The sequence below is a fragment of the Hemiscyllium ocellatum genome, chromosome 15 (genome assembly GCF_020745735.1).
Source record: "Hemiscyllium ocellatum isolate sHemOce1 chromosome 15, sHemOce1.pat.X.cur, whole genome shotgun sequence".
Taxonomy (NCBI): domain Eukaryota; kingdom Metazoa; phylum Chordata; class Chondrichthyes; order Orectolobiformes; family Hemiscylliidae; genus Hemiscyllium; species Hemiscyllium ocellatum.
In genome coordinates, this window is record NC_083415.1 from 45,418,189 (window position 1) to 45,441,226 (window position 23,038).

Here is a 23,038-nt window from a genome sequence, read left to right on the forward strand (position 1 = left end):
TGCTCTTTTGGAGTAGGTCATTTTTAATTTAAATTCTAACCAGCTCTTTTCTCAAAGTGGGTAACACTCTGAAAATTTCTAAAGTCGTCACGATATTTAAACATTTTATCATATTCCACAAAATTCCCCAATTTACTTGTCTGATAGACACAGGTTGACAAAACTCTAACCTCCTCCTGAAAGAGAAAAGTAAATTTTTTTTTCAATTTTAAAGGCATCAAGGGGTATAGGGAGAAAGGGAAAATATGGCATTGAGATAAAGGGTTAGCCATGTCATTTTAAATGGCAGAGTAGGTTCAAAGGGCTGAATTGCCTACCCTTGCTCATAATTTGTGTTTCTCAAACACACATACAGAAACCGAGAAACCAAAGGGATGTTGGTATAATGGACAGAGGAAAACCACCTAGGAAAGTAGCTCAATGGTTTCAATTGACAAGGTTTCCTGATCTAAGCCTTTCTTCAGCAGAACTTGATGTCCAAACTGTCTGGTCCTTTCCATCTCTTCACAAAATTTACAATCGTTTAGTCAATTAACTGCAATGTCTCTTCATTGCTGTTTAAAGGCCACAGCTTATAGCTACTGAGGGAAAAGAAACTGGCTTTCTTCAGACTGTGTATTTTACTGTCTGCCCAAAGAACTCTGAAGGCTTCTACCAACATTGTGCTCACGAACAGGAGCCAGTCTGATAGTTAGTGGCAGGATGATGGATTTTGTCATTCGCAACTGATCACAATTACACATAATCAGCTACTTGTAGCTGGTCAAATGTCACTTTTTATATACAACATCTAGTGCCAGCCTAAAGACAAATAGTGCCAAACCCCATTGCTTAAACAAAGGAGCAGTGTAAAAACAACTTCCAATGAGTTTTTGATCTTTTAAAATGTGCACCATAGGAATGCAACTTCCTTTCATTTTAAAACTATAATATGATAGATTTCAATCTTTATCAGAAATTAGGTCTGAACTTGAGAGATTTCCTTTTCACAAAAATGTAATTTATTCACCAAATATCTAAATGACTGGTCCAAAGCAATTGAAATTGCGCATTAAGGAAAATGCAGTAAAAGACTACCTTTCTCCATTAAGCATTGATGCACTCTTGAGTGCCTCAATCCAATTTCAACACGTGACACTTACCCCTGCATTCACTGACAACAGTATAGCCCATTGGCTTCTATGAGTTACTAGCCCTTTGTTACACTGTGTACATGAAAGGCCTTAGACAGTGATTTTTCCTGTTATTCCATTCTGCAAGTTTTCCTGATATTACTTCCCTTCTGTAACAAGCTTATTAGATTAGTTCTTCACCTGGATGGATTTTGGTCATATAATAGCTGACCATTGACCTAAAAGAGAGTCGGTCCATTTTAATAAAAAAGTTTTTCAAATTCCCCTTGTCAAAAAGGTCAGAATGTTATTGAATAATGCATAATGATGTTGCTATTAGGAGTTCTCAGCTCCCTTTGCATAACGGTTTGTGATGGGTGTTCTTTGTGGTAGTTTCTGCAGGTGAAGTGGCTTGTGCTCATTCTCCTTCGGCTTTTTTTCCAGATTGTTTAAACAATGGCAAGACTGAAATAATGTAGGGGAACTGCTCTGATATGTATCCTACTAATCACAACAGAATCATAGAGCTGTACAGCACAGAAACAGACCCTTCAGTCCAACTCAGCCATGCTAACCAGATAACCTAAACTGATCTAGTCCCATTTGTCAGCATTTTATCCATTTTCCTCTTAAAATCTTCCTATTCATGTACCTATCCAGATGACTTATAAATGTTGTGTTTGTACCCACCTCCTTCACCACCTTAGGTGGTTTGTTCCATATGTGCACCATTTTCTGCATGAGAAAGTTACTCATTTTAATTATTTTCCTCCCCTTACTCTAAACCTATACTCTCTGGAACTTGAGTCTCCCAACCCTGGGATAAGATGGCCAGCTTTGACATTATGCTGATTTCATGGAGCTGTACTTCCACTAACAAGAGGTTTTCAGAAACTGTCTTCAGTGGATCAGGCATCTTCTATAGACTGTATTTGAACATGTCCTGACTCATTTAAAGATATTTTCTTTCAAACAAATGTCAGCTCACTCGATGAAAGTAAAGATTAATAGTCCATATATTACAAATTCACAACGTAATATATGGAAGCACAGCAGCCAGCAAGGCTTCATGAACACAAAGAAATAATAACAATCTGTTTAATGATTTTGGTTGATTGATAGATCTTGTTCGGAACCCTAAGAGACCTCTACCATCCTTGAAAAAGGCATGTGGTCTTTTATGTTCACTTGGGGAGCAAACAGGCTTTCATCTGAGAGACCGTCTCTCTGATGGTGTTGCATTGAAGTGTATGTCTGGATTTTGTAGTCCAGTCTTAAGAGCACAATTAAAGTCCATAACCTTCTAAATCAAAGGGGAGAGTGCTTCTCGCTCTCCAATGCTCAGTTCTCCATGCACTGAATTGACACTACCTCATATACAAGCGGAAAAACAAAGTAATCATTGCAAAAGCTAATGTTCGCAATGACAGAAATTATAGATGGAACATTCTACGCTGTTCAGATTCCTGACTTCCGCAGCTGCACTTTCCCAGTTTGAGTTGCCCCAAATTAAATCAAAAACTGGAAACTTGGCTGCAGAATCCGTGACTGTCAATGTTGTGTGTTCGAATTAAACTCATGGGAAGGGCCAAAAATGACATGGGATTCAGTGCAAACAAATTTGAGGCAGGACATTGGCGTAAACAGTTTCAGTTCCACTTCCTTTCATACATCTATCATCAGTGGACTGAAGGCCTTTGAAGAAAACGACCTTTATAAGACTTGATGTGATCCTTGTCTATCTGTGGTGCAGTACTATTGCCCAAAAGACAGACCAGCTTTTAATTAAACTGTCAACCGCAGATGAATGGAACCACCTTCAAATTCTGCTCCAAACCACACAGCGTCCTTAGTTGCAACTGTGTTCTTCCAATACCATAGTCAAAGTCCTGGAATTCCCTTCCTAAAGCACAATGAATCTCCATACATCCACTGCAGTGATTCAGTAAGGCAGCTCATCAGCCCCTTCCCCCTGGCAATTAGGAAGAAGCAATAAATGCTGGCCCAGCCAGCGACACCCACAGCTAAACACAAAGCTGAGATTGGACAGGTAGGATAATGTGTCGTCTTTGAATGAAGAAACCTTTCACACTAGAGTACTAATGTCCCAACGTTAATTGTTTTTTCACTCAAGCTTGTATCATCTGATGAGTCAGCTGTAAGAAATAATGGAGAGAGTTATGTTTCGATTTCGGAGTTTTCTGGAGTGCTTTTCTCATTTAGCTCCAATGAGTTACCTGACCTAATTCTCCACTGTTCAGCCACACTTGCACTAACCTATAGTCACCAGTGGTAGCACTGTCTACCTTGCTGCAAGGCATAAGAACTGCCGGCTGGTGCTGTGTTTAGATCCCAGCTGTGTAACATGTCAAATGTTGCAAACCAGGAATAGCCATTGAAAGTATGCTGCTGTAAAATTCTAAAGAGTATGGCTGAGAAAGGGAGCACAGCGGCCTACTTCACTGACAGGGACCTGGAGGTCCTGCTGGATGTGCTGCTGGAGAAAAAGGTTGCTGTATTCCCTCAAGGCTGCAGAGGAGACAACAGTGTCAAACTGGCCCTCAGTTAAAATGCGTGAAAGATCAGCTTTCCTTTTCCTTTATCGAGAATCTTATTTTTCCAATCTTGCCATGCATACTTTTTGCAACTGATTTGCTGTTGCTTTGTCGTTCAGGAGATGGACAGGTTCTGCCAAAAGAGTTTTGTCTCCATTTCACAAGCACATGCATTTTATAGAAACCCTGCTCAGTCAAGTAAACCTTCAGCCCTTGCAATGCAAATATAGACAGGAAAGCAAAGTGCTCTTTAAAATCATGCACAGTTTCATGTCAGTTAAGATTTAGTTTTGCTGGTGTGCCAAGGCCATTTTTATGCTTATTTTTTCCCCTGAAAAGGTGCAAAGCTATTTGCTCTCCTCATTGTAATTACAACTAAGTGGCTTACTGTATGCTACAGTCAGTTCTGCTATAATGTGAGTTTCTTCAACATGAATTGGCTATAACTCAATTGAAGAATTTAGACCATTATTTGTGGAATGCGAACTTTTCTTACCTGTATTGACTATAATGCAATTCCAATTGGTTTAAATGGTGTAGCTCTTGGGCGATTTTCTTATGACGTGGGATTACATTGGATCATGGGATTACATGATTGTGTTATATCAGAACAGACTGTAGGTGAGCGGTCTGTTGCAGGTCAGCATCCTAACTTAAGCTAAACTGCTCAAATTCAATGAGTTATCTCCTACCAGACATTTACCCTGACTGTTTGAAATCATATGAAAATATAACCTAAACTTTCCCTTTGTTACTATTGTTATTCTTCTCACTTACTATGCATTAGTGGAAATAGAAATTGTGCAGCATGTCTTGTTACCAATTAGTCAACTCTTGCAGAAGCACCTGCTTTGGTCAGATAATCACAAGAAGCACTTGTCAACTTTACTAGTAAGCATATTCAAATAGTTGTTATCATACATCCATGATCTCTCAAATGCAAGATGCTAAGTTTTTCTAGTTTTGCTCAGTTAAATTGCAATAGATGCACCTGATTTCAATCTATTTTAATTTGATTGGAAGTTTTTTAAAACCACTATTCTCAAATGTATCTGGTTGAAGATCCTTTTTCAAATGGATTATTAATCATCTCCATCCCCTCCCCCCTTTAATGCTGATGTTATGAAAGGTGTAGCAGGGAAACAGCATTTACTAATCTTTTTAAGAAAGAAAGTGCTTACTTATAGATATCGATTTAGTTTGAGTGGTACCTATTATTGGACAGTCTGTTTGTCCTTGGTGGGAGACCAAAGAGAACAGGAATTCCTGAAGTGTAAAATAGGGACAACATACTGGGGAAAGCGTAGACAATCAGTGCATACCATGACAAGCAGAATGTTGAGAAAACACAGAACAACTGGGGAAAAGGAACGCTGGAAGTAGCATGCACCTCTGGTCATTACTTACTCACTTATTCTTGACCATGATACCTTGGGAGATTGCCGATATCACACAGACCGTCTGGAAGGTGTTTGCTGATCAGAATTTAAGACAACAGCTTTAAAGTTAACTGGTTCCTTGTAACGTAAGGACATGGTTTTTGAAGTAATAACATGCACAGTGTGAACACATAGTGGACTTCAAAATGACATCTTTATTCATAGACCATGAATCTCAAGAAATTTGCTGTCCATGGTCTTGGTTTGATGTCTCATTTGAAAGATGGAAAATCTGAAATTGCAGTACTCCTTGAGTGCGAAGTTTAGTTGCATCTCTGTCTGTATGGCCAGGTTCCGGAAATGAAGTTTTGGACCTTGTTGTGGTGAAAAGGCCCTGACAATACCGGTGCTCGCCATCATGCCAGTTTAAAAGGGCAGAGAGCTGATTTAAGGTCATTGAGAGACTTACTAAATCCTTAAACTAGCAGGATGAGCTGGGTAACAGCATTTAGCTGTCAGAAGGTAGACACTATTGGCATTTTGAAGTGGGAGGTTGTGGTGGATGGGTATAGGCCTCCATGCAGGTTTAAAAGCCCACTTACCTGCACTTCTGCGATAAAGTGTCTACTCAGTTGTTGACCACCCTTGTCCAATGCTGATCCCTTCAAACTGGAAAGCCCCTTATTCACTGTCCAGCTTCAAGAGTCCATTTGCCAACCTTTACAGGGCAGAGAACCTGTCTCCAAACCAATTAAGAGGGCATCGCTGTGAAAATCATAGCGTAGCTGGTTTTTTTTCTTGAATGGATTCTGAACCCAGAAATAGTCTTGGATTGTATTTCCTGCCCATAGAGAGAGAGAAACCAGCCCCTCAATCAGAATGTACCCATGGAACCTTGGACTTCAGAGTCGAGAGTGCTGCAAATTGAGCTGCAGATGATGACTGTTTTGAAATAACAGTGAAAAGGTTTCTGTGATGAAACACAAGGCTATTTGCAGTGCACTTCAAAATCCACATTGGTTTTCTTTGTGTTAGACAAGGAACTTGTGTGTCCATATGTGTGTGCGTCTGTATGTATCAGTGAGTCGTTCTGCACATCTGTTCCTGTGTGTGTCTCTGCATTTATCTGTGTGTCTGTCTGCCTGCCTGCGTGCGTGTGTTAAATATTGTTAAGAGGTGGCAGAATTCCTTTCAGCATTTTGGTTTTCACTCTGGGTGGCTTAGAGGAAGTCAGATCTAGGGGAGGACTGTTGATCCAAGAGCTGCTGGATCCGGTGTGCCTGCCTGGTCAATGCTGCGCAATTGGACTCCCCAGGCCTCCCAGTCTCCCCTGCACTGTGACATCTATGACGTCTCTATCTATTTGTGTGTGTGTGTGTCTCTCTCTCTCTCTCTCTCTCTCTCTCTCTGTGTCTCTGTCTGTCTGTCTCTGATCCACTGATGAACAACACTCACCTCCCTTTCAGCCACGACTGCATGCAGAGTTATCTGCCTCTGCAAGTTTTTCTGGCTTGTTCTTCTTCAGCCTCTTGCCAGGGAAGGCAGAAAGAACCTGTCGGTAATGTCACAAATAGCTTCCTCATCTCGAATGTACTGCCACCCCTCCCCCACCCCCATCCCTAGACACCCTCCACTCCAGGTCAAATACATATATAAACACAGTCCATGGTATCACCTACAGAGAAATGGAGTCTCGGGGAGAGATGCAATAAGAAATGTGTTTGTTCATGCTATTGCCAACACTGTTTCTATTGTTTCTATTTTCATATTTTCACCAGTCTCTGAGTTGCTATTTGCATTTTGTAATTATGAAGGAAAGCTTGCATGCAGAACAAATCCTAACCCTTTGGGGAGGTCAGCTGCAGACCAGGATCTGAAATGTCTGCTGCATTTTGTCTCAGTGTTTTTCTTTTTGCATTAATTGGAGACATTTTTGCATCTCTTACACTTTTGCATCACACCCTTTAAATCCTATAGTGCTTTAATCAAAGAACTTTTTTTTTCTTTGGCTTCTTACAAACCGCTTTTTTAAAATCTAGAAATCTCGAATGCTAAGACTGAGATTACAGTAGAGAGCGAATCGATAAATATTTTATAATTTTGACATTTGACCAATTTTGACCAAAGTAATATGGTCAGTTTATAAAGGTTGAAAATCCTGCAGTCAATAAAACATAAATGAAGACAGCATTAGAATGTTGTCCAATTCTTGCCATTAGCAATCCCAAGAAGGCCCCAAATTTTCTTGAACTGCTCATGTTTTTAAATAAATGGATGAATCAATGTGGTAAGATAATACCGAAGAGGTGTGTGGGTTTAACTTGGTTCTTTGGGCTGAATATTATATGGAGGAGAAAGTGAGGTCTGCAGATGCTGGAGATCAGAGCTGAAAATGTGTTGCTGGAAAAGCGCAGCAGGTCAGGCAGCATCTAAGGAACAGGAAATTCGACGTTTCGGGCATATGCCTCAACTGGGTATGTTTTTGCCATGGGTATGAAAATGCATATAAAATAGCCTACCACACTCTCACCCATTCCCATCCATAGTACTGAAGTCTCGCCATGAGAATATGAGAAACATACAGAGATGCATGATGGGAGGCATGGTGGCACAGTGGTTAGCACTGCTGTCTCACAGCGTCAGAGACCCGGGTTCAATTCTCGCCTCAGGCGACTGACTGTGTGGAGTTTGCACGTTCTCCCCGTGTTTCCTCTGGGTGCTCCGATTTCCTCCCACAGTCCAAAGATGTGCGGGTCAGGTGAATTGCCTGTAGTGTTAGGTAAAGGGTAAATGTAGGGGTACGGGTGGGTTGCGCTTCGGTCGGTCGGTGTGGACTTGTAGGGCCGAAGGACCTGTTTCCACACTGTAAGTAATCTAATCTAATCTTAGTTAAATTGACTAGCATTTGGAGTTAAAGTTGATGGAATTCTGTTTTTAATAATCTAACTGTTAAGATTAGATACTAAACAGCTGTCGATGCTGAAAATCTGAAACAAGAACAAAAATTACTGGAGAAACTCATCAGATCTGGTAGCAACTGCGGAGACAGAAGCAGAGTTAACATTTCGAATCCCAAGACACTACTTCAGAACTGATGGTAGCTAGGAAATGTGGTATTTATACTGAAGGTGGGAAAGGAAGGTGGGGAGATGGGAAAGAATGAGAGTAGAGGTAGGGTCTAGAGAGAAAATGACAGAGAATCAAAGGGATGGATAATAGTATGCTCAGCAGAAAAGAAAGCTGATAATGGAATCCCAACAACTGGTGCTCAGCCTCTGCAATGTAGAGGTTAGAATGCCAAACAACAGCAACACTACCCTTCTCTGCATGCTCTGTGACCAAGTTAAGGCTGGATCTGAGAACACAGAGTGCAGTTAGAGAATGGAAGGACAGAAGGGACAGTTAATACCCGACAAGAAATGGGGATGGGAGAAGGGATGGAGGCCAGAGGGAAGGAGAGGGAGGTTCCAGAGGGACATGAGTACTTCTGGGTTGTTGAAGCTCGCATTCCATAATGCGTGGAAGGAACAGAGAAAGTTTCTTGTTAGAACTTCGGACAAGCCGGGAATAAAGTGAAACTGCAGGGCAAGGCTGCTCTGAGAGAGCATGAGCCGATGCTGATGAAGAGACAGCTTGAGAGTGTACATATGGTGGTGAAAATGTGTTGCTGGAAAAGCGCAGCAGGCCAGACAGCATCCAAGGAACAGGAGATTTAACATTTCGGGCATAAGCCCTTCTTCAGGAATCTCCTGTTCCTTGGATGCTGTCTGGCCTGCTGCGCTTTTCCAGCAACATATTTTCAGCTCTGACCTCCAGCATCTGCAGACCTCACTTTCTCCTCTACATATGGTGGTGCATGGCACTGAGTGTGGATTGCAAGATATGTTGAGAACAGTGTCTGAGGAGCAATGCACACCCCATTATCAGCTTTTCTTTCATCAGTGGATACTGTTATCCATCTATTTGTCTTCCTAACTGTGATTGTCTCTGTCTCTCTCTGTCTCACACTCTCTCTCTGGACTCCATTGCTGCCAACCCTCTCACTCCTTGTTTCCCCCACATCCACCCTGTTTTCAACGTATCGACCACCTTTTCCAAGCTAACATCCGTTCTGAAGAAGGATAACTGGATCCAAAACATTAACTCTGTTTTTACCTCTGAGCAAAGGAAGCAATGATTGCAGATGCTGGAAACCAGATTCTGGATCAGCAGTGCTGGAAGACCACAGCAGTTCAGGCAGCATCCAAAGTTCAGCGAAATCCACGTTTCGGGCAAAAGCCCTTCATCAGGAATAAAACACAGATGCTGCCTGACCTGCTGAATTTCTCCAGCACTTCCTGTTTTTGTTTGAGTAAGATGAGACCCTGGTATTATTTAGCTGTCTTATGTAATGAATAATATTATAAAGAAGCCCAAACCTGAAGAGAGTTCTTAGCTTTGCCTTCTCCTTCAACAATCTGTATTGAACCCAATCTCATGGCTGTGAGCTAGAAACTGCAGATGTAAAGAGAGGCCTTCTACAGGACAGCCTGTGGTCACAGCAGTGGCTGTGTAGGTGTGGCAGCTGAAATGGACTGAGTTCAGGTTGGTTGTAAATTATGGATTTAGCAGCCAGCCCACCACGTTTAAGTAAATAATTAAGGGTCAGTTTTAACCAGTCCATACCATAATATGGTTGAGATAGGCAGGAACATGAGAGGTGTCAGCTGGTTCTTGTAAAATGTTTTAAAAGTTGTTGGTAGGATGAGGGCTAATATCTTTTGTAGGATGCCTTTTTGCCCATTGGAAACACTTCGCAACCTCAGAAGCTAGTAACTTCATTCCTATCCACCTATGGCCATGCACCGCCATATGTAAAAACCCACCCCATAGTCAAATATCCACTCCCATCACCCAAAAGCGAGAAAACCCTCTCAATGCAAAACTCCGATGACTTAGCTGGGCCTAGGTCACCGGTGCCCCTCCGGAGAGTGCCCACTATGGGCCTCTGGCAATCAGATTGGCTAATTTAGCCTACCCTCGGCACCTTTATGGTTGCTGGGCAACCCATTGCCCTCCACCTGTTGGCTCACTGCTAACCTTTCGTCCAGGTGGAGATGGTGAGGCATCCCCCACCTCTGTAGAGATGTGCCCTTCGACTCAATTTTGCACAATCAAATCAATCCAGTGAGGATGATTATGACCCAGTTAAATAATTTAATTCATCGGTGAAGAAACGAAATGGAGGAGGTTGGTTCACTACAGCGTTTGTTAATTTTAGCAATTTCAAGATATTTGCCTTTAACCTTTTGATACTTCCGGGAAAGCGGAGCTGTCATGTTCATAAAAACCTGTGTGTAATTGGGTTACAAAGGCTTTTGAAATTTATTTTAATGCTCTGTAATTTTACGTTTCAGCAACTCACCAAAGAAATCTAAATGTTAAATCTGAAAGAGCAGCCATCAAAGCCTATGATGGTGATTAAGAAATGTAATGCCAAGTGAGTGGGGGAATTGAAGTAGAAATATCTGATAAGTGGAATGAGCCTTTAAATATTCCTTTTGAAGACAAATCAAGGGCTTCAGGTTAAGTTGTTGCTTTGGGGACATCCCCTTGATACCGGGCTCAAACCTGGAGCCTGGGTCACACCGTGTCAGAAATGGTCACCTGACCCATTCAAGTGAATGGCTGACTTAATAGCTTAAGAGCACGTTTGCTGTATAATCGAAGATGGCAGATGAATAATCCAGCACCAATGGAACTGGATCCTAATGGTAGAGGTGAGGGACAGAGAGGTTGCTTTGAGGTGAAGGGGCTCGCTTTGTACTTTATACAAACTATTAAGAAAGAGCCCCCACCCCCACACCATTGTAGAGGGTGCAGTGATGTAATGGAACTGCTCTTCACTCGGCTTAAATAGCACAAGTGTAGATAGAGGTGAGGGAAGAAGAAAACAAAACACTTAGAGTGCTAGAGAAAAGTCTTATCTTTTAATTTGTTGATGGGATGTGGGCACCATCAGTTAGGCTCGTATTTATTGCTCATTCCAAGTTGCCCCATGGACACTTAAGAGTCAGTATTGCTGTGGATCCAGAGTCATATGTAACCAGCAGATTTCCTTACGTAAAGGATATTAATGAAGCAGATGCGTTTTTATGACAATCTACGTGATTGCCATTAGACCAGCTTGTATTCCAGAATTCATATTTCACCAACTGCCATGGCAGGATTTGAACCCAAGTTCTCAGAATAGTGGCAGTCCAGTTCTAGGTTATTAGTCCAGGGACAGTACCCCTCTGCCAACACTTTGCAATGTGAATGTTAGAATATATATGAAGAAGTATGTGGAGTAAATTGACTGATAGTAGATGGCAGAGTTCATCATAGAATAATGTCTTTCAATAATGTCACCATAAAACTCGAGTCTGGTTTCTGAATACTGTACATTGTAGTATTTAATCTTAATATGTAATACATGGCATTATAAAGAAGTCCAAGACTGAAGACAATTCTTCACCTTCCCTTCTCCTTAACCAGCCTGTCTCAAACCCAAACTCATGGATGTGGGTGAAAAAAACAAAAGCGAGCCCCTTCTACAGTTTGGCCTGTGGTCACAGCACTGGCCATGTAACTGAGGTGGACCTCTGTTGGAAGGGGAGAAGGGTTGACTGATTGGTAGGTAGAGGTGAGATGTCTTATTGATAGCGGAGCACTGGTTCCCTCAGCTTCAGGGCATCACCTCCAGGGATCTACCTGGCCCATGGTATTGTCTGCTAACAGACTGGAAAATTTCAGGCAACCTTTGATCTTTAGCTTTAATGGAGCCATAAAATACAATAACAGCTCCCCTGTGGCAGAAAGATGTGAGCAACTGACCTGTTTGGCCGACATTGGGAAATTCTGGGCCTGCCTCCTTGGCTCCCCACCTCCAGAAGGTTTCCAAAATCCCTTTTGAATGAAAGGGAAAGAATGGACAATGAAGCATAGTATGTGTGTAATGAGATCAACATCCGCTCCGAGCGAAAGCTTCAGCTGAGTTAACCCTGAAAGAAGCAGTAGAATCTTCTTTGCAAATCTGGGGTTGCATCTTTAATTTTCAGACAATGATTGATGACCAGTGTCCAGGTGTTGTAACATTTGCACGCCACTTCTAATGAAGAAATACTGAGAAGGCAAATCTCTGTGGAATGATGCAGTGTAAATATCATTAAATTGACATGAAGGCTACAGCAAGGGCCATATAACCCTTGCAATTAGAAATGTGCTCTGATTTGTGATGGTTGTAAAATTCTTAACTCAAACCAGCTGAATATTTAGACCCTTAATGCTTCTGTAGTCATTGATTTGTGATGATAGTCAAATTGTCAGTAAGGGATCCTTCTTTTGATTTGTACCTCTTTAAAAGAGCAGCAAAACTCCTCACTCAAGAGTACAATTGAATTTATCGCATATCTTAAGAAGCAGGACTACAAGGGGTTTGCAATTTACATCCACACATTTGATTTCCACTTCACAGAGCTTTTGAAAACCATAATTTTGACTGTTGAAATCTAGTTCCAAGATTAAAATGTTGCAGCATTGGTTTTGCAGAAGATTTGTACACAAATTGTTCTCGTTATGCATCCACTGAGGGGCTGGGAAGCAGTTGTAAGGTGCTTGAGCCCTGAGATTGGATTTTAAGTGCTTAACTTGGTAAACATACATTTATAAAACAGCCGTTCCATGTTTTGTCTTACTATTCTTCTTTTATAGAAACGGGCCAAGGGACAAGTGCTTTTTGATCTGGTCTGCGAGCATCTCAATCTGCTGGAGAAGGACTACTATGGGCTGACATTCTGTGACTCTGAAAGCCAGAAGGTGAATTATGTTGTTCTACTTAATGCTAAGGGTAGTTCTACTACTTAGACCCTTTTCAGATCTGCCTTAGAGGATTACAGCATGCACACTCTGAACAGAATTTCAGGTTTGCAGTGGAGTGGGGTTGTCTTATCCACCAACTAAAGAACTAGTGGGAGCCAGATATCACCTTCACTGGAGAAGGCTCACTAGGATTCATGTAAATGGAATTGAAGTGGTCAGTCTTGGACATCCATACGTGTGTAATTACTTCTGTCATACCAAGTTCCCTCCAAAGGTTGTTCTAATTCCAAAGTTTGAATCCACTACTTTTTCTAATATCAGGTTTAGAGTCTAATGAATTCTAGTGTACATCTCGCTACCTGACCGTGAAGAACGTCCTCCTCCATGGTGGTCTCTGGCAACCTGTTCCAGCTGGATCTCTAGACGCCTGATTCTGGAGTGGAATTCTGGAGCTGAAAGTCACCAACATGCCCCTCCTTCAGTTTGATCTTCATTCATCACTTTTGACCCTCCCACCATCACCCTCAACCCGCCTTTAGTCATCCAAATGCCACCCTGGTCCTTGATCAACTGTCATTGAGCTGCTCCCCCTGGCACCATGAACCTGACAACAGTCCTCTTTGACCCCCTCTATCAGCTGTGATTTGCTCTCTCTTAAACATAGCTTTGCCAACCTCACCACTGGATTTGCACTTTATCTCGCTTGGACTATCTTTTGTGTTTAGATTGACCTTCCCTCTATTATCTACCTCTGCTCTCAATCCCCATGGCATCTCTTTGGGCAGTTAAGACCCAACTTCCCCCAGGCAATATTGATCAGATATCCCTGGATATCTACCATCTAAACGTACTTGGACGGCCGTTGTTCAACCTGAGCTCAATACAGCAACTCAGTCTGTTCTCTCCACATCCAACAAAGTTCTTCATACAGAAAAAACAGCTTCTATTCAGTTCAAATCCAGCATAAAATCTACCTTACCTGCTGTACATTACTATTAACCAATTGCGAATCTGAATGCTTCTGTTTCTATTTTACTGCTGACTTAACCACAAATGTACAATTTAATCTGGTCATCGTGTGTTTTAATGAGTATGCATGATATGCTAATAAACTAAAAATGAGTCCCATTACCTAAGATCGGAAATTATTATCTACCTTTTAATCCGCGATCTACCTGCTCCTCAACTCCTTTAGAAAAAGATCATTGGAGAGCTGATGTTTTGCCTCTCATAATCAATTGCCCCACTTGCATTGTTTCCTGCTCTGGGACCTTCACTAGATTCTGCCCGCAAATAAAATTATGTGAATCTGTGCATTGAAAATGCTGAGACGGAGATCCCTGTTTGGCGATGTAGTTTGGACAATAGTTTGTAAGTATCTCAACATTTAGGTGATAAAATAAAAATGGTGTGCAAAATCAATCTGTCATCACTGCTTAGTTAGAATATGGGCAGTCACTTTCAGACCAAGTCACTACTCCCCTAAATCTAGAACCATTTTATAAATGAGCTGGGATCCCTAGGTAACATGTTGTACATTCAGTTTTCCACCTTCATCTAGGTTTTTTTTGTACTGGTGTGAAGTTAGCAGAATTCAAGAGGAAAATTCAGTTTTGTGCAAGTTTGGAACTAATATTGTGAATAGAATTTGAGTTATGTTTTTGTCAGAATTATACAGTATAACTGCAATATCATTTTTTATAAAAGAATTGCCTGTTAGAACTTGCTGTGATCCTAAAACATAATGGACAGTGGGAAAACCTCAAAGTGTGATTAGCCTTACTAAAAGTGTACGAGCCATTTTGAATCACCCGCTATTTACAAAACGGCTTGAGTTAAAAGCAGATCAGCTCTTGAAATTTTGAAATACCATTTTTAAAGACTTGGTGCCATAGCAGTCACCACATCTACAGGCCAATAGGAGCACTATGTAAGATGGGCCTTACAGACATAGGTTATGTTGATGCAAGTCTTATAAATGTGAGCTGCATGCTCAGTCAAAATTGTATTTAATGTCAGACAAGCTGCAAAGAGTTTGAGATGCTGAACGTAAATTGGGTGGTGAAATACATTTCAGTGGTTGGTGCTTCTTCATGAAATATGATTCCAATAGTTTACTTTTGAAAATCTGGAAAGATGACCTATAATCCCAATAAATTGTTGAAATTGTTTTGAAAATGCAGCATTAACAAGAACTAATTAGCACTGATAAAACTTCATGCAAAAATCTCATTTGAATATTGGAATCTAGCACCTCTTCTTATCCTCTCCTCTCAGCATACACAATCAACTTGCTAGTTTGAATTTAAAATTATAAAAGTACCACCTGATACAAAAATAAAGTGAACATCCCTTCAGTCTAACCCGTCCATGCCGACCAGATATCCCAACCCAATCTAGTCCCACGTGCCAGCACCTGGCCCATATCCCTCCAAACCCATATCCCCTGTGCCACCCAGTTATCCCATTCTCTGGTGGCCTTTTGTATTGACAGCTGCCACCAGAGAGTTGATGATCAGCTACTGGGGACATCTGAGTGATGTAATAGTTAAAAGACTAAGTAGTAGATTTATAAATTATTTAGTAATAAATTTGGAGAAGGAAAAACTGGGTGTCTAGTTATGTTCTTCTAATTGCTATATTAACATAAATGTTTATGGTGACTTTAAAAGCAGTAGATTACAGAGGAAGTAGATCGGCAAGTTAGATTAAATTCTCGACAGTGTGGAAACAAACTATTTGGCCCAACAAGTCTACACTGAACCTCCGAAGAGTAACTCACCCAGACCCATTCCTATATTTACCCCTGACTAATGCACCTAACACTATGGGCAATTTAGTGTAGCCAGTTCACCTGGCCTGCGCATCTTTGGATTGTGGGAGGATACCAGAGCACCCAGAGGAAACCCATGCAGCCGTGGAGAATGTGCAAACTCCACACAGGCAGTTGCCTGAGGCGGGAATCAAACCTGGGTCCCTGGCACTGTGAAGCAGCAGTGTCATAGAGACGTACGGCTTGGAAACAGACCCTTTGGTCCAACCCGTCCATGCTGACCAGATATCCCAACCCAATCTAGTCCCACGTGCCAGCACCCGGCTCATATGCCTCCCAACCCTGATCCACTTATCCCATTCCCTACAGATTACAGTCCTCCTGAAAGGGACATGCTATGTGTAATTTCATTTGCATTGAACTGAAATTTAATTTCGACTTGCATCCAAGTTTGAACCTGGACTGGTGTTCTCTCCATGATTTATTTGTTTATAGGCAAAATCATCAAGATATCCATAACACAAAGTAAATATTTTTTCCCTACCTTCAGGCTTCTGTAGGTGTAGCCTTTGAGATAGAAGATGATTTTGTTCTGCAGTTTAATTCCCCTTTGTATAAAGAAATATGTGTGCTTTACGAGAAGTACAGATAATCAGTGACCTAACTGACATTATTTGGAGAATTGCTAGTACAAGCACACATAGATTGTAATGCACACTGCATGGGGACAGTAATATTTTGTACACTTTACCATTTATACCAGAAAAAAGAAAAATGTATAGCTTCATGACAGCATCTTGCTTTTGATCAGATTTATATATAACTGCCCATGAGACCGTTTTGGAAAAATCAGGACTGAGAGGAGATCTACTTAAAAATAATGCTAACAAATTCATGGATTTTCTATGGATTCATGGATTGTATGAAGCACGCAATCATAAAGATTTTGGAATATCATTTCATACATACATCTGGTATCTAAACAGCTAAAGGTTGCATTGCTATTTTCATGAAGTACAAGTATAAATGTTAGATCAGCAGTGCCATAGTGGAAGCTTTAAATTCAGAAAACTGCAAATTTAAGCACTTATGCTGTTTTGTATTTTGAAAGCTTGTGCTTCCAATTCCATTAAAATGTATTTTATAATGCCACAGTTTATTTATTTTTAAATCATGTCTCTCAAAATTTCACTGTGTGAACTTATCAAACTTTTTTATTACAGTGTCAGATATGCCTGTGCACTCTTGATTGCATTCAGTGAAAATAATTTGAGTTCAGTTATTCCTATTTCATGATAGTTCTGATGTGGTAACCTTTAAAGCTTTATAACTGCTTCCATATTAAATTTGAACTAGAACCATTTTGACCATGCAAAAGTAGACTCATTTCAGTGATAACCACAATTAAATGTAAGGATAATATTTTTAGACTTCCTTATAAACTCTCCTAATGGAACTGTGGCAACTTTGGGTGTTATGAACAGATGGAATTGAATGTGGATCATAAGTAAGGTTGTTTCTTTGGGGTTTGAAAGTTGGGGTGCATGGAAATGTAAGTACTGCATTTTTGATAAAGGTTTTATCTTTTCAGAACTGGCTGGATCCTTCAAAAGACATTAAGAAACAAATCAGAAGTGAGTATTTTGAGCTGACTTGTTGGAAATGAGTGTTTCCAATATCTGGTTACTCAAGCTGGACTGAGCAATTAAATTCGATATTTAATGTTCCGTAGGCACATGAGTCTATGTACAGAACTGAATTTGATGTGTGATCGATCTGATGTGAAACAAAGACCATTTTTTTATTACTATGTCTCTGTCTCTGTCACTTTTGTTTAAAGTTATATTTTTCAAAAGACTTATCATCCTTCACATGTTTTTTTAAAATTTTATATCTGATATTCTATTCTAATTTTAATGTATATGTAAACTTCATTGTCAATTTCTTGTCACTTGCTTACATCAGATGTTGCATTTTCATAACCATCATTATTGGATTATTTATTTCTGCATGCAAAGCAAAATACTCTACTTTTCTTTCAGTGGGCAAGATTTAAATTGTTTGAATCTAATTTAGTTAAACAAAATTACTTAATGGTACTTTTGAATTAATTTTGTTATTACAAAATTTGTATATCTTGACAAGTACTTCCTATTCGGACAATGTGAACAGTTTTTCGAAGAAGAGATTATCCTCCATATTTATTTTGTCTTTTGTTTTTAAGAGGATAGGCAGACCGGATAATAAAACAGTTTGCAATGTCTATACCCTTCTTTTCCCAGCAGACTGTTGCATTTTGTGTAGTATGTGTACAATCCTTCAAGGAGAACTGAAGTAGAATTGATTTAGAGCTTATGCTGCAGGCCATGCCATTTCTGAGACTGTTTCTAAAGCAATCCATCTCCACAGTTATTGAAAAAGAAATCATTTTCAAGATTCAGTGACAGTTCTGAGAATACTTTTCTGGTATAATGGGACAGAGTTGCCATAATATATATTGTGTGGGATTCTCGAGCTCATTAGACTGTTGCAAAAATTTAATCCACAGCCCAAACCTGAATTTGCATAGCTATATGGAAAAGAAAACGGAAGGAGACAATTCTTAGAAGACTGATCACAGCATATTCAACATTTGTCTTTACAATTATCTTTACGATTATCGAGGAAAGAAAAATTTTGTGCTGGACTTGCACGTTAAAATGCTGTGACTTTAAAAGCGTTGCACACAGACTAGGTTTATTTGTAATCATTATAATTAAATTTGCTCTTTCAACCAACTTCTATGTTTATAATTCTTCTGTCTTGTACTTTTAAATCTTGCAATTTGTCTCAGTGATCCATTGAATATTTTTGTCTCCCATTACTATGTAGTTCAGTTTTCCAATTTAAGTTATGAAATCCAATTTTAAAGTGCCCTACAATAATTGACTATAAATTAATTGAATTTAACCATAAATTAATTTTCTGCAGAAAGCCTTGAATAAAATTGTATTGCTTTCTATTGTTATTTTATTGTCCTATTTTGTTAAATGTAGGTGGAGGAGAAATGACAGAATAAAAAGGCAGTTGTTCAAACATAAGTAGTTTACAATAAAATACTAGAATGAAACTCATTACCCTTTTGCAGATTATAATGTTTCCATGATAGAGTTTGCTCTGAAAGAACATTTCACTCCATTGTGGATCATTATCTTCATAACATAAACTAACCAGGCTCCCCTATATTGCTAACTAAAATCATACACTTGGAAAATGTGCAGGGATCTACAGTTTTGGAACAAATGCTTTTCACAGCTGCTGATCCAGGTATGTTGAAGTGGAAAGTACTGAAAATCTGTTGACAATCCCCCTCTCCTGCCTTACATTTGATAGGGCCAAAAAACCAGGTATCGATTTTAAACCACCATCTCATATTATGTCCAGGAAAACTTTCCTTCTTGCTTTGCTGGGTCTTAGCTGCTTACAACATTGGGATAGCATGCAATGAAATATCACATTTGTTTATTACTGAAGCTTTCATAAAGAATGTACTTTTTTTTAATCAAGTGAATGTAATTTTAAAGTATGAAAGTGCACCAGTTTTTCACTGGCTTTACACCCAGTGATCCATTCAAAAGATAGAAAAGCAGCATCTGGATTTCTTTTCACAATGTAGTCACAGTCGAGGCGATGAACAAAAGTTTGCTTTTCAATTTTTCTGGATGCTTCCCTTCTGACATTCATCTTTCTTTATCGATAGGTGGCCCTTGGCATTTTGCATTCACGGTGAAGTTCTATCCCCCAGATCCGACCCAGCTTTCTGAAGATATCACAAGGTTGGTTTGGTGACTTTTAGTTCATGAACACATATTTGGCCAGTCCTGAATATATTTGTATAAACATGCTATCTTTCATTAGACATACATTTTTCATTTTTAAGGATGCATGTTTTGCTCCAGTACATAATACCTGCTACCATTTAAAACAAACATTGTTTTTGGTATGTGAAAAGGTAACTCCAAGGCAAGTATTACAATTAGGAAACATTTCCTTTCATTCAGACCATTGTACCTTGAAGTCATTAGTCAAGTGCAGAGGCATGCCTACTTCATGGCATTGACATTGACATGATTGATGTGTAATCAGTTTTACCATGACCTGATTTTGTTAAAATGACTTTTCTTTGCGACTTACCATATAAGTTGAGAAAAAATAAACTTTTTTTTCTTTACAGCAGTGGGTTTGGACTACAACTAGATAAACAAATAGCAAAGCTGAAAAAGCAGTACGGTGGCTCAGTTGTTAGCACTGCTGCCTCACAGCATCAGGGACCCAGGTTCAATTCTAGCTTCTGGTGACTGTCTATGTGGGTTTGCTCCGGTGCTCTGGTTTCCTCCCACTAACCACAGTTGTGCTAAATTGTCCATGGTGTTCAGGGATGTGCCTGTTTGTTGCATTGGTCAGGGGTAAATACAGGATAATAAGGTAGGGGAATGGATCTGGGTGGATTACTCTTTGGAGGGTCAGTGTGCACTTGTGCCAAAAGGCCTGTTTCCACGCTGTAGAAATTCCACGACTCTGTGGAAAAATTGACACACTGTGGAGGGATAACGTTGACTGGTCCTTTTTAATGATGGCAGCTTTCGTTCTATACTTTAATGCAGCACTCTGCAGTTCGTTTGTTAGAAAACCTTTTACAAACGCTTACAGTTCATTGAGGGTCATTCTGATAATGCTGCAATTTCAAATCAGGCATAATTGGAGAAATGTAAAGATCTGACACCATACTTCAGTTGTGAGTTCTTAACAAACACGCTTTTGAAGCCAAGAGCACAAGGCACAAGTGGACTTTGCTGTGTGATAAGGTGTTGGGGGTGCAATTGAAATATCATAGCTGAACAGTGACCATTCACCTAACATCTCCCTCTTTCCAGAGGGAGGGCCTCTCACTTTTGTGTGTTTCTGTATTTGCTAGTGAAGTTGAGAAGTTTAAAAATCCATGAGATCAAACCAAGCATCAGTTGCTGTAATGTATCACTGATATATAAACTTTTGCTTTTCAGTCACATGTTTAACCACTTGAGTGATTGGGATTTCCCCCCCCTCCACCATTGAACTTTCTGATTTGACAAAATTGTAATAAAGATTTGCAAAAGAATTAAATGCATTAATGGGTATAAATAGGAAAGTTTGTATTGAACACTGATTTTCTGCCTGAATGGGTAATTTATTTATGAAGAAGTTCTCCTGTCTACAAAGTTAGAAAAGTTACGTACTGTATAACTTTCATCAACCATCTTATAGCAAAATAAAACGGTAATACAACTCTACGTGATTTATATTTTATAAACTCATCAAGACATTGAACCATTTTTGTGCTCAGAAATGGAAGAGATACTCGTGCTGGGAAATAGAGCATTTTTCATTAGAGAATGTAGTTTTAGAATTAAACAGTCCTGGGTCAGTGTCAAGAATGAAGGCGTCTTCATCCTGCTGCAACATCCTGTCTCAGCCTGGAGCTCAGAACTACCATGGCTCTTCCCTATGTTTGTGGACCGCAGGGCCTGTTTCTGTGCTGCACTGTTCAATGTTCCCTGACCCCACCCTCCTCCAATCCTTTCTCACATCCCACAGCATTTATCGACCTAAAAGATCTAATAGTATCAGATTTACATCTGATACCTGTACTGACTCGCTCCTTATTACCAGGAAATAGGATGAAAGGTTAATAGTTTTAATATGGGCTGGATTTGAAAACAAGTGGCAGAATGTCGGAGTCATGCAGTTTAATTGTTTAAGGGAACCTTTAATGAAATCCAGAATAGTGAAATTCAGAGTGCTAGAACAGACTTGTTGCAACCATAGAATGGAATCCCTATAATGTGGAAACAGACCCTTCGGCCCAACAAGTCCACACCAACCCTCCAAAGAGTAACCCACCCAGACACATTTCCCTTACCCTAAGTTTACCCCTGACGAATTCGCTAACCTGCACATCTTTGGATTGTGGGAGGAAACAGGAGCACCCGGAGGAAACACTCGCAGACACTGGGAGAATGTGCAAACTCCACAAAGACAGTCGCCTGATGCTGGGATCGAACCCGGGTCCCTGGTGCTGTGAGGCATCAGTGCTAACCATTGAGCCACCATGCCACTCAAGTATCTGATTTACAGTTGTCTCACAAATGATTGCTTTATTGGCTCTGTTGTACTTTAGGTATTACCTATGTCTGCAGCTGAGAGACGATATTATCTCTGGACGGCTGCCTTGCTCTTTTGTGACACATGCTCTATTAGGGTCATACACTGTACAGGCTGAACTGGGAGACTATGATCCTGAGGAGAATGGACCTGATTACGTCAGTGAGATTCGCTTTGCTCCAAACCAGACAAAAGAGCTTGAGGAAAGGGTGGTAGAATTACACAAGTCCTACAGGTAAGATACACTCTACTTATTTCAAGTGCTGCCTAAGCTGTTTAGAAATAACTTGGGTGTTTGTGATTTTGTCTAATAGTTATTCCATCTAATGTATTCCCAGTTTACATGGAGACTGAAAGTGCTGAAGAAACTCAGCTGGTCTGGCAGCAGTTGTGGAGAGAGAAAGAGAGTTCCAAAGGAAAGTCATATTGGACTGTTAACTCTGTTTCTGTTTCCACATGCTGCCAAACCTGTTGAGTTTCTCCAGCATTCTCTTTTCATTTCAGATCTCCAACATCCTCAGTACTTTGCTTTCACTCATTTTAAATAGTTGCCTTTATTCATTGAGGTGCTATAGGGGAAGCCCCTTCTAAGCTTCAGGCGACATTGTTTTTAGTTGATTGATAGTTGGGAAATCAGTATTAGTTATCTGTCCATGCCTCCAGCTCACTGCCTTTATTCCTGATGAAGGGCTTTTGCCCGAAACGTCGATTTCGCTGCTCATTGGATGCTGCCTGAACTGCTGTGCTCTTCCAGCACCACTGATCCAGTATTAGTGTATTGTTTGCTATGAATAAGTCCTTTTCCTGTTCTTTAAATCACATCAAAGCTTAGATTTTGAACACATTTGAGCTGAATTTTACCAGTTCTGAGAAGACCAGGAAAATGGCAGCGAAATTTGAGATGGAGTATAAATACAAAATAGGAGCAGAAGTAGGCCATTTGGCCTTTTGAGCGTGCTCTGTCATTCACCAGCAGATCCTCTATTTCATTGTGATATTCCTGCTTTCTTCCCATACCTATTGATGCCTTTAAAGTCTAGATCTGTACTTATCTCTTTCTTGGATATATTCAGTGACTTGTACTTCATAGCCTTCTGTATTAGAGAATTCCACAGGTTCACTACCATTTGAGTGAAGACACCTTTCCTCATCTCAGTCCTAAATGGTCCACTGCATAGCTTGAGATTATGTCACCTGATC

The 23,038-nt window shown here is 40.2% G+C and overlaps 1 protein-coding gene across 7 annotated transcripts in view; it reads left to right on the top strand.

The window, feature by feature from the left end:
* LOC132822968 (band 4.1-like protein 1) overlaps window positions 1–23,038 on the top strand; it is a 341,878-nt gene that overhangs the window by 245,976 nt on the left and 72,864 nt on the right. For all 7 annotated transcript variants that reach the window (XM_060836432.1, XM_060836430.1, XM_060836433.1 and 4 more), the window contains exons 4-7: window positions 12,778–12,882; window positions 17,250–17,292; window positions 19,398–19,473; window positions 21,855–22,073. In XM_060836432.1, coding sequence (XP_060692415.1) covers window positions 12,778–12,882; window positions 17,250–17,292; window positions 19,398–19,473; window positions 21,855–22,073 — 443 coding nt within the window. The remainder of the gene's footprint in view (window positions 1–12,777; window positions 12,883–17,249; window positions 17,293–19,397; window positions 19,474–21,854; window positions 22,074–23,038) is intronic.